The 12500-nt window shown below is 47.5% G+C and overlaps 1 protein-coding gene across 1 annotated transcript in view; it reads left to right on the forward strand.

Moving 5' to 3' along the window:
* The window catches only part of pak5 (p21 protein (Cdc42/Rac)-activated kinase 5), a gene marked incomplete at its 3' end in the record, with an annotated part of 80703 nt that overhangs the window by 46946 nt on the left and 21257 nt on the right, over nt 1–12500 (forward strand). Inside the window, 3 exon segments of the mRNA XM_083642787.1 lie at nt 3116–3325; nt 5372–5513; nt 5741–5895. Of these exon segments, the coding sequence (XP_083498913.1) occupies nt 3116–3325; nt 5372–5513; nt 5741–5895 (507 nt within the window).

Genomic DNA, 12500 nt, shown 5'->3' on the forward strand with positions numbered 1-12500 from the left:
CTCCATCACTCATGTTTCTCAGGGTGGAGACAGCCTGCTCCTCCACTGTCAGCTCCATCAGTCATGTTTCTCAGGGTGGAGACAGCCTGCTCCTCCACTGTCAGCTCCATCAGTCATGTTTCTCAGGGTGGAGACGGCCTGCTCCTCCACTGTCAGCTCCATCAGTCATGTTTCTCAGGGTGGAGACGGCCTGCTCCTCCACTGTCAGCTCCATCAGTCATGTTTCTCAGGTTGGAGACAGCCTGCTCCTCCACTGTCAGCTCCATCAGTCATGTTTCTCAGGGTGGAGACGCCCTGCTCCTCCACTGTCAGCTCCATCAGTCATGTTTCTCAGGGTGGAGACGGCCTGCTCCTCCACTGTCAGCTCCATCAGTCATGTTTCTCAGGGTGGAGACGGCCTGCTCCTCCACTGTCAGCTCCATCAGTCATGTTTATCAGGGTGGAGACAGCCTGCTCCTCCACTGTCAGCTCCATCAGTCATGTTTCTCAGGGTGGAGACAGCCTGCTCCTCCACTGTCAGCTCCATCAGTCATGTTTCTCAGGGTGGAGACGGCCTGCTCCTCCACTGTCAGCTCCATCAGTCATGTTTCTCAGGGTGGAGACGGCCTGCTCCTCCACTGTCAGCTCCATCACTCATGTTTCTCAGGGTGGAGACGGCCTGCTCCTCCACTGTCAGCTCCATCAGTCATGTTTCTCAGGGTGGAGACAGCCTGCTCCTCCACTGTCAGCTCCATCAGTCATGTTTCTCAGGGTGGAGACAGCCTGCTCCTCCACTGTCAGCTCCATCAGTCATGTTTCTCAGGGTGGAGACAGCCTGCTCCTCCACTGTCAGCTCCATCAGTCATGTTTCTCAGGGTGGAGATGGCCTGCTCCTCCACTGTCAGCTCCATCAGTCATGTTTCTCAGGGTGGAGACAGCCTGCTCCTCCACTGTCAGCTCCATCAGTCATGTTTCTCAGGGTGGAGATGGCCTGCTCCTCCACTGTCAGCTCCATCAGTCATGTTTCTCAGGGTGGAGACAGCCTGCTCCTCCACTGTCAGCTCCATCAGTCATGTTTCTCTGGGTGGAGACAGCCTGCTCCTCCACTGTCAGCTCCATCACTCATGTTTCTCAGGGTGGAGATGGCCTGCTCCTCCACTGTCAGCTCCATCAGTCATGTTTCTCAGGGTGGAGACAGCCTGCTCCACTGTGTCAGAATCAGAATCAGAATCAGAAAGACTTTAATGATCCCCGGGGGGAAATTGGGACAAGTTACAGTAGCTCGCTCACAGAACACACATAGCATAAAATAAACAGTAGTAAATGCAATATTAAGCAAATAAGCAGAAAAACACAACATAGCATAGAATAACAGTAGTAAATGCGATAGAAGCAAAAAATAAGTAGAATGTCTAAGTAAGCAAAATACAAAATACGTAGAGTAAGTATACATTCCGTGTCAATTATCTTTATTGCACCCTGGACTTATATTAAGTCGGCTTGCCCTATACGTTACACGTGGCTCAGCCATGCACAGTTAACCTATCGGCTGGCTCAGTCTCAGGGAGACTGAGCGTCTCCGAGGTGCTCTTTTAAGAGAGGCATTAAATAGACCATGGCATGCATGGGATGCAGCCCCGCCCACTTGACTCATTGTATCTAGTGATGTCACGGTACCAATAATTCAGTAGTCGGTACCCGGTACTAGTGAATTTCCACGGTACTCGGTACCACGGTAAAAAAAAAACAGACTGATATTTCTTCAACATATTCTCCTTTATTAAAGTATGCAACCATTTCCAATGAACAAATGGCATGTAGCCTTCAACTTTAAAACAAAACAATGTGCTTCTGCTTACTTCTTACATTCAACTCTGTATGGCATGTATGCCAGTGGCATGTAGCCCTCAAGTATTGTTTATTGAATTAAAAAAAAAAAAAAAAAAAAAAATCGATACTCTCGGTACCATGGAAAAACAGGTACCGTCAGAACCGTAGCAATGTAGTACCGACTAAGTACCGAAAACCGTGACAACACTAATTGTATCACGATTTCCTGTTCAAAATGCCGGCTGTTTTACCTGCTCAAACTAGTCTGACTCACCTGGTCAAATTTAGTTTGACTCACATTATGAGTCAGACTAGGTTTATGAGTCACAGGAAGTGTAAATACAATCGGAACTTCCGATTGTATTTACACTTGCTGTTAGTCTCTCAAGCCAGTCGGTCTCTTCTGAATAAGGTGAATAGTACAAGAAGGTTTCTGTGTAACTTTGACTGTCACTGTAATGTTTGTTTCTTATGGGATCTTAAGGAGGTGTCGCGTCCCAGATCTGGCTGCTCCCTGGACTCCTGTGTGATGAATGGAGTGGTTGTGGAGCAGTGTGGGGTGCTAATGATAAAGTGTGGTCCCTGTCCTGTGGACTAAATGTCCTCTATTAGATCTGTCTGGGGCTAACGTACCTGCAGACAGGCCTAAGTAAAGGTAAAGTAAAGTCCCACTGATTGTCACACAATGTGTGAAGTTTGTTCTCCGCATTTGACCCATCCCCTGGGGGAGCGGTGAGCGGCAGCGTGCGCCGCGCTCTGGAATCACATGGTGATCTAACCCCCCCAATTCCAACTCTTTGATGCTGAGTGCCAAGCAGGAAGGCAAATGGGTCCCATTTTTATAGTCTTTGGTATGACTCGGCCGGGGATCGAACTCACGACCTCCCGGTCTCAGGGCGGACACTCAGACCACAAGGCCACTGAGCTGGCCTTGGGATGGAGCTGCCATTTTGCCGTTCACACAGAGGGAGTGCAGGAGCTTTACTGTATGTGTTTGCAGTGCACATGCGCAAAGAGGCCATTTTTATGTTTCAGAATGTAACTTGATCCAGGAAGAAAATATTATTTCACAAACTGCTAGCCATGAATGGAATATTTCCATTCAACGCATTCAATAAGCCAAGAGTGCTAGGGAAATGCATGCACTCAGAAGCCCTGGTGATACACCATAACACAACTGGCTTCCCCCCCTGTAACTGTGAGGCAAATTGTATGGAAAAGGTTTCTTTTCAAATTAAAATGATTATTTGGTTAAATGTTGACCCATACAGACACTTGACCCAGTCCTCGTGCCCCTCTCCCTCAGGGCGACTACGAGCGTCCGTCGCGGGACGGCAGTCCGCAGGTTCCGGGTGGAGACAGCTACCCCCGAGGACCTCTCAAGCTACCTCAGAGCCACAGCAAGCCGCCCGGCTACCCCCCTGTGCACCTGCCCTACCCCCCTGTCTTCCACCATTACAAACCCTCACCCTACCATCACCCCCCCTCCCAGCCCAGCCCGCCCTACACCCCTCAGGTACGTTCACTGTGTGAATAATGCATACAAATCTCTATAGACGTGTTGAATTTGACGTGTATATAGATATTCTCATGCTACCATTAAGTCTTTATATAAGTCCCGTATTATTCTGTAATCACGATTTTGCGATAAAGAAAAATCTATGGCTCATCATAAAATAATATTTTTAGGATGTTTTGCAAGTAAATAATATATAAATATTTAAAATGTATTTAATGGTAAGCATTGAATGCGTTTGAAGTCGCCATGGGCAGAACGGTCACAATACCGGGCCCTGATTGGCCGGCAGTACCAGCTCCTCTAATTCAGTGGTTCTCAACCTTTTTGAGCCGCGACCCCCAAAAAACTTTAGGCTGGGGTTTGCAACGACGCATTCACACAATGATTTCACTCACTCACTGAAATCGTTGTTATAGTTTATAGAGCTTTATAATAGATTAAACCATTGGTATGGCAGATTTAATCATGGGAGAAAGATCATTTCTTTTTTCTTTTTTGACAATCATATAATGATCAGAGTTGGGCAAGTTATTTTCAAAATGTAATATACTACATATTACTAGTTACTTTCATTTGAAAGTAATAAGTTACTTTACAATATTACTTTCTGTGTAGAGTAACTCATTACTTATTACTAGGGGTGTCACGATACACTCAGTTCACGATACGATACGTATCACGATACTGGGTTCACGATAACGATACGATACGATACGATTTTAACAATATTTTTTTAAACTTGAATAATGACAATATATGACTGGAAAAGTAGTATTTTATTTGAAATGCACAAATACAAAACATGCTGTTGTGGGAAATTGTTATTACAATAACAACTAGAAAAAACATGAGATTGGAGATAAGGCTTATCTTGAAATAGAATGAGTTACACCGTCACTTAGATTTACTTTGAACTAAAAGGTTTCTCAGCAGTATAAATTCTCATTATGCATCTTCAGTTTTTCTTCAAACTCAAACAAGACTTTTCTTAATCTATTTTTTATGCATCTTCAGTTTTTCCTGTCAAGTAAACAGTTTTGCCAGAAACTCAATTGAATGGTTTCTCTCCTGTATAACTTCTCATGTGTCTCTTCAGAGACTTGTTCAACTGAACTACTTTCCACACATTGAACTTCAACAAACAAAGACGTTTCTTAGTCTATTTTTTGAAAAAAAAAAAAAACATTTTTTTTTTTTTTTTTGCGATATGAGATTTCATCTCAACGATACATATCGTGACGTTTTACTATCGCGAAATTTCGTGGGACGATATATTGTGACACCCCTACTTATTACACTACTTTTGCATTACTTTTACCAAAACAACAGCAGCAGCAGAATGACATGGCTGCCCCAAAACCATCACGAAAAATAATTTCAACCGCCTTGAAGTCAGTGTAAACAATCCAAAATTCTAAATGTTATTATTTTCCTTTGTTATTGTCATCTGTAGTGGTTATTTGCATAAGAACACACAGTTTGATTAGGAAATGATTGTATCTTTTTAAATATGTGCTTTGATTTAATAAAATGTAACTCAATTTGTAACTTGAGACTTGACAAAGTAACTGGTATAATATTACTGAAATCCTATAAGTAATAAGTTATATTACTGAGTTACTGCTAAAAGTAATATATTACATGTATTATGATACTTTTGTAATGAGTTACCCCCAAAACTGATAATGATATACAAAGTGGGTTGATAATCGGCAAAGCCTTACATTTATTTAGCGATCGGTTTATAGGTCGGCCCTACCGCTATGATGTCCCTGTTTTCCGAGCGGAATTGTTTTTTGGAGCACAGACCCTTAACGTATCCGCAGATCCTTTTCCGTATTCGCTCTAGACCAGATCCACAACTGCAAAGCCAAATGGCCCCAGACTAATATAAATATAGGCACATTTGAATTGCTTTAATAGGGCCTCATTAAAACCTATCCCTCTCACTCTGTTTGTGTGTTGTGTGTGTGTGTGTATGTGTGTGTGTGTGTGTGTGTGTGTGTGTGTGTGTGTGTGTGTGTGTGTGTGTTTTCCATCCAGGGGGCCTACTCGCAGCCTTCATCGCCCTACATCCCCCCGGGGGCCTACCCACCTCCTTCCTGGGGCTCCAGCTCGGACACACAGCCCTCCAGAGTCTCCCATGAGCAGTTCAGAGCTGCCCTGCAGCTGGTGGTCAACCCAGGTGAGAAAAGGCCTCCACCTTTAGAACATGGAGGGGAATAGATATGCAACTCTAGCCATTGTAGCTTTACAGTGTAGTAGAAACACAATCACTTTCAAGCGCCGAGATCTCGATTATATACAGCACGACATGTTTTAAGTATAATAATATAATCATTAAGCTTCAGAATTCATTATGAATCACAGAACGTATCAAGTTCTTCAACAAAAGTTCTGGTGTACCATCAGGCGACCCTCGGGAGTACCTGGACAGCTTCATCAAGATCGGCGAGGGCTCCACGGGCATCGTGTGCATCGCCAGCGAGAAGCACAGCGGCAAGCAGGTGGCGGTGAAGAAGATGGACCTCAGGAAACAGCAGAGGAGAGAGCTGCTCTTCAACGAGGTGTGACAGGCTGACAGAGGCAGGCTTTAGATGGTGTGACAGGCTGACAGAGGCAGGCTTTAGATGGTGTGACAGGCTGACAGAGACAGGCTTTAGATGGTGTGACAGGATGACAGAGACAGGCTTTAGATGGTGTGACAGGCTGACAGAGACAGGCTTTAGATGGTGTGACAGGCTGACAGAGGCAGGCTTTAGATGGTGTGACAGGATGACAGAGACAGGCTTTAGATGGAGGTGTGACAGGCTGACAGAGGCAGGCTTTAGATGGTGTGACAGGCTGACAGAGACAGGCTTTAGATGGAACTGAGGTGTGACAGGCTGACAGAGACAGGCTTTAGATGGTGTGACAGGCTGACAGAGACAGGCTTTAGATGGAACTGAGGTGTGACAGGCTGACAGAGACAGGCTTTAGATGGTGTGACAGGCTGACAGAGGCAGGCTTTAGATGGTGTGACAGGCTGACAGAGACAGGCTTTAGATGGTGTGACAGGCTGACAGAGGCAGGCTTTAGATGGAGGTGTGACAGGCTGACAGAGACAGGCTTTAGATGGTGTGACAGGCTGACAGAGGCAGGCTTTAGATGGTGTTACAGGCTGACAGAGACAGGCTTTAGATGGTGTGACAGGATGACAGAGACAGGCTTTAGATGGAGGTGTGACAGGCTGACAGAGGCAGGCTTTAGATGGTGTGACAGGATGACAGAGACAGGCTTTAGATGGAGGTGTGACAGGCTGACAGAGGCAGGCTTTAGATGGTGTGACAGGCTGACAGAGACAGGCTTTAGATGGAACTGAGGTGTGACAGGCTGACAGAGACAGGCTTTAGATGGTGTGACAGGCTGACAGAGGCAGGCTTTAGATGGTGTGACAGGCTGACAGAGGCAGGCTTTCGATGGTTTGACAGGCTGACAGAGGCACGCTTTAGATGGTGTGACAGGCTGACAGAGGCAGGCTTTAGATGGTGTGACAGGCTGACAGAGGCACGCTTTAGATGGTGTGACAGGCTTACAGAGACAGGCTTTAGATGGTGTGACAGGCTGACAGAGACAGGCTTTAGATGGTGTGACAGGCTGACAGAGACAGGCTTTAGATGGTGTGACAGGCTGACAGAGACAGGCTTTAGATGGTGTGACAGGCTGACAGAGGCACGCTTTAGATGGTGTGACAGGCTGACAGAGACAGGCTTTAGATGGTGTGACAGGCTGACAGAGACAGGCTTTAGATGGAGGTGTGACAGGCTGACAGAGGCAGGCTTTAGATCGTGTGACAGGCTGACAGAGGCAGGCTTTAGATGGAGGTGTGACAGGCTGACAGAGACAGGCTTTAGATGGTGTGACAGGCTGACAGAGGCAGGCTTTAGATGGTGTGACAGGCTGACAGAGGCAGGCTTTAGATGGTGTGACAGGCTGACAGAGACAGGTTTTAGATGGAACTGAGGTGTGACAGGCTGACAGAGACAGGCTTTAGATGGTGTGACAGGCTGACAGAGACAGGCTTTAGATGGAACTGAGGTGTGACAGGCTGACAGAGACAGGCTTTAGATGGTGTGACAGGCTGACAGAGGCAGGCTTTAGATGGTGTGACAGGCTGACAGAGACAGGCTTTAGATGGAACTGAGGTGTGACAGGCTGACAGAGACAGGCTTTAGATGGTGTGACAGGCTGACAGAGGCAGGCTTTAGATGGTGTGACAGGCTGACAGAGGCAGGCTTTAGATGGTGTGACAGGCTGACAGAGACAGGCTTTAGATGGAACTGAGGTGTGACAGGATGACAGAGGCAGGCTTTAGATGGTGTGACAGGCTGACAGAGACAGGCTTTAGATGGAACTGAGGTGTGACAGGCTGACAGAGACAGGCTTTAGATGGTGTGACAGGCTGACAGAGGCAGGCTTTAGATGGAACTGAGGTGTGACAGGATGACAGAGGCAGGCTTTAGATGGTGTGACAGGCTGACAGAGACAGGCTTTAGATGGAACTGAGGTGTGACAGGCTGACAGAGACAGGCTTTAGATGGTGTGACAGGCTGACAGAGGCACGCTTTAGATGGTGTGACAGGCTGACAGAGACAGGCTTTAGATGGTGTGACAGGATGACAGAGACAGGCTTTAGATGGAACTGAGGTGTGACAGGATGACAGAGGCAGGCTTTAGATGGTGTGACAGGCTGACAGAGGCAGGCTTTAGATGGTGTGACAGGCTGACAGAGGCAGGCTTTAGATGGTGTGACAGGCTGACAGAGACAGGCTTTAGATGGTGTGACAGGCTGACAGAGGCAGGCTTTAGATGGTGTGACAGGCTGACAGAGACAGGCTTTAGATGGTGTGACAGGATGACAGAGACAGGCTTTAGATGGAACTGAGGTGTGACAGGATGACAGAGGCAGGCTTTAGATGGTGTGACAGGCTGACAGAGACAGGCTTTAGATGGAACTGAGGTGTGACAGGATGACAGAGACAGGCTTTAGATGGTGTGACAGGCTGACAGAGACAGGCTTTAGATGGAACTGAGGTGTGACAGGATGACAGAGACAGGCTTTAGATGGTGTGACAGGCTGACAGAGACAGGCTTTAGATGGTGTGACAGGCTGACAGAGGCAGGCTTTAGATGGTGTGACAGGCTGACAGAGGCAGGCTTTAGATGGTGTGACAGGCTGACAGAGGCACGCTTTAGATGGTGTGACAGGCTGACAGAGGCAGGCTTTAGATGGTGTGACAGGCTGACAGAGGCAGGCTTTAGATGGTGTGACAGGCTGACAGAGGCACGCTTTAGATGGTGTGACAGACTGACAGAGACAGGCTTTAGATGGTGTGACAGGCTGACAGAGGCAGGCTTTAGATGGTGTGACAGACTGACAGAGGCACGCTTTAGATGGTGTGACAGGCTGACAGAGGCAGGCTTTAGATGGGACTGCGGGCAGAAGGAGTAGTGTTGACTTCTAGCTGTAGTCTCTCTGCAGGAAAGTAGCATTGTCTCAAGGCATGCTGACACCTAAAGGAGTACGTTTTAACACCTCATTTGCATCTAGCTATTCATAAATTCATGCATTGATAGATTTTTTGTGTGAATATCAGCCAACAGTGTTCACCATCGATTGTTTCTACCTCCACAAGCTATTTCCTATATACAAGATTTACAAAATGACATCATTGAAGAGCACTTGTTTAATGGCAAATGGCTCAAATTAGATCTCACAAACCCACAGCTTGCTTGCATGTTGTTGCATGTATGTTGGGGGTAATCTCTCGAGACAGACTTTCGACTTGCATCAGAAATCTGTCGGCAAGCTCAGTGAAAAGCTGTGCAACAGCACTCGCAGGGTGCAGGCTCAAAACAGTCAGATAACGACGCGCTCCTTCTTCTGTGGTGTTTTTTATGGTCGTATTTATAGCTTGGCATCTATGCATCTACGACATCACTTATGACATCATCGATGACCTCATAGTTGCTCGAGTGACATCACCGATGACATCAAAGCCGCTCGAGTGACATCACAGTTGATGGGGACCGATGACGGTGGTCCAGTCCAATCCATGACATCAGATCCTTAGGTCGCCGGTTCGAATCCGGCCCGCAGATGTGCCAATGTGTATGGGTCTCATCAACGATTGAACAGTGGCAGTGATGAGGTCACTGAAGGTTGTGAACTGGGTGGCCTCAGGTATGGGCGGTGCAGATGTAGGTCCACTGAAGGCTGGCTTCCTCAGCTCCTCACAGTGGACTGAAGTTTGGCCCCTCTCTGATCTGAAGGGGCTGCAGTGCTAGCTAGGCCCGTTGGGACGTTGGTAGTGCATCTGCGGTGTATCAGTTCGTCGGGAAATCTTTCCCGCTGGCTGCTCCTCAAGACGAGTGTTTCCGCCATCGCTGTAATCGGTCACGGTGACTTGGACACGTATTTATGGGTGTGAGAGTATAAGTGCATAATGAGATCAAAGTGGGAACAGTGGTATAAGTGTCTCCTGTGAAGATGGAGGCCGACGTGCTCCTCTGGCTGTCAGGCTGCCTGTGAGGCACCAGCTATGAGGAGAACGTGCAGCCGAGGATTGGGCTGTCGTCTGATCAGCTGATTGGCACATCTGTCCATCCCAGTGTATCTGTTTCTATGTGCGGGTGCTGCATCTATGGCGGCATGGGAGTCTACTGCACTGATACAAGGTTCCATCCACTGTGAGTCTACTGCACTGATACAAGGTTCCATCCACTGTGAGTCTACTGCACTGATCTAAGGTTTCATCCACTGTGAGTCTACTGCACTGATCTAAGGTTTCATCCACTGTGAGTCTACTGCACTGATACAAGGTTCCATCCACTGTGAGTCTACTGCACTGATACAAGGTTCCATCCACTGTGAGTCTACTGCACTGATCTAAGGTTTCATCCACTGTGAGTCTACTGCACTGATACAAGGTTCCATCCACTGTGAGTCTACTGCACTGATCTAAGGTTTCATCCACTGTGAGTCTACTGCACTGATACAAGGTTCCATCCACTGTGAGTCTACTGCACTGATCTAAGGTTTCATCCACTGTGAGTCTACTGCACTGATCTAAGGTTTCATCCACTGTGAGTCTACTGCACTGATCTAAGGTTTCATCCACTGTGAGTCTACTGCACTGATACAAGGTTCCATCCACTGTGAGTCTACTGCACTGATACAAGGTTCCATCCACTGTGAGTCTACTGCACTGATACAAGGTTCCATCCACTGTGAGTCTACTGCACTGATACAAGGTTCCATCCACTGTGAGTCTACTGCACTGATACAAGGTTCCATCCACTGTGGAAAATAGGAGGCTTGAATGTCTTCTCCACTTCGGTGCTCTTTTGATCATATGAAAAAAACGGGGGTCCTTCTTCTTCTTCTTCTTCTAATGGCTTTCCGGCAGACTGGATGCCTTGCGGCACATTGCTGCCTCTCAATTTATGACCTCAGCAGGGCAGGATTTATGACATCACTGAGATGCCACAATGTCTATGACAGGGCCGGATGTCCCCTGAGAGTGGAGCCATCCTCCAAGTCGTGAACCTGGAACCAATCAGAAAGGGCAGTAGACAAAGACATAATCCAATTACAGTCATTTATTGGTCAGGGGAGCGGTGGTGGGATCAGACTGTTGTGATTCAAACATCGCGAGCCTTATTGTAGTTGAGGACCTTCCATCTCTGGTTGACTGCATGCCACCGGTGGAAGATTGATGGTAGATGGTAGAACAATAATGGAAAACCATCAGCATAGAACATCAGGCCTAACCAGAACACTGGCATGAACCAGAACAGTACGTCCAGACATGGGGGAGAACCAGGTCCACGAAGGATACAAGGATACAGCATCCACAAGGGGACGTTGGCCATCATCATCATCACTCCTCGAATCTGCATCTTCTCCACCTTTGTCAGTGAGATGGGCTGCCACCGCAGGGGGTTCTTGGTGAAGATGCTGATCACACGGTATTTGTAGTTGCAGAGTTCACAGCTCCAGGCTCCTCTCACGCTGATCCATTTGATGAGGCAGGGCTCGTGGCTGCAGCGTATGGACCCCCTGCAGCGGCACGGGCTCAACAGCGCCCCCTGGTGAGGCCCCTGGAAGCAGATGCGGCACAGGGGCGTGCTGAAGCCGCTGTCACTGCCGCCGGTGAGGAACATCCTCTCGTCCAGCTTCTCCTCAGAGCAGTCCTCTGAGGCTCGGAGGAGCACTTTGTAAGGAAGTTGTAGCTTCCACATAATATGTGCTGGATTATTTGAATTGGAACCCGCTGCAGGCGATCCGATCAGAACCACGGAGATGTCTTTAAGGTTTTATTGGCTCTGGTAGTTAACAGTCCAAACAACACAGAACCAAAACAGTCTGATAACAACGCGCTCCAACTCTAATAAGTTGGTCGTATTTATAGCCTGCATGGCATCTTAGCATCACTTATGACATCCTCACAGTTGCTCGAGTGACATCAGCGATGACACCACAGCCGCTCGAGTGACATGACAGTTGAGTGACATCACCGATGACGGTGATCCAGTCCATGACATCAAATCCTCGCTGGTTCGAATCTGGCCCGCGGATGTCCCAATGTGTATGGTCTCATCAGTTTGTACGAGAGGGCCTTTTTCTACACACATTTTGCCATCCTTAAGCACGTTTGTTTACCCAAAGGTTTGTTAGTGTTCACACTGGACACCACAGTGTTCACACTGGACACCACAGTGTTCACACTGGACAGTGTTCACACTGGACAGTGTTCACACTGGACACCACAGTGTTCACACTGGACAGTGTTCACACTGGACACCACAGGCAAGTGTGTCAATTATTCCTACAGTAAGTGATTATATTCACAGTCTGTGAACTACTGAAAAAATAAGCTCTATACGCAGTCTTTATTATTACATACATACATTAGATACATACATTTTACATGGTACATTTCCAATTTCAGCAAATAATATCCCTCGTTTTTTTTGTTCCTTTCCCCCTGATGTTTCCCCATTTTCTCCCCAATTGTACTTGGCCAATTTCCCCCTGCTGCCCCGGGTCGCTGCTCCACCTCCTCTGCTGATCTGGGGAGAGCCGTAGACTAGCACCATGCTTCCTCCGAGACATCCACACTAGCCAGCT

This window comes from Poromitra crassiceps (genome assembly GCF_964638095.1).
Source record: "Poromitra crassiceps genome assembly, chromosome: 9".
In the NCBI taxonomy this organism is placed as follows: Eukaryota; Metazoa; Chordata; class Actinopteri; order Beryciformes; family Melamphaidae; genus Poromitra; species Poromitra crassiceps.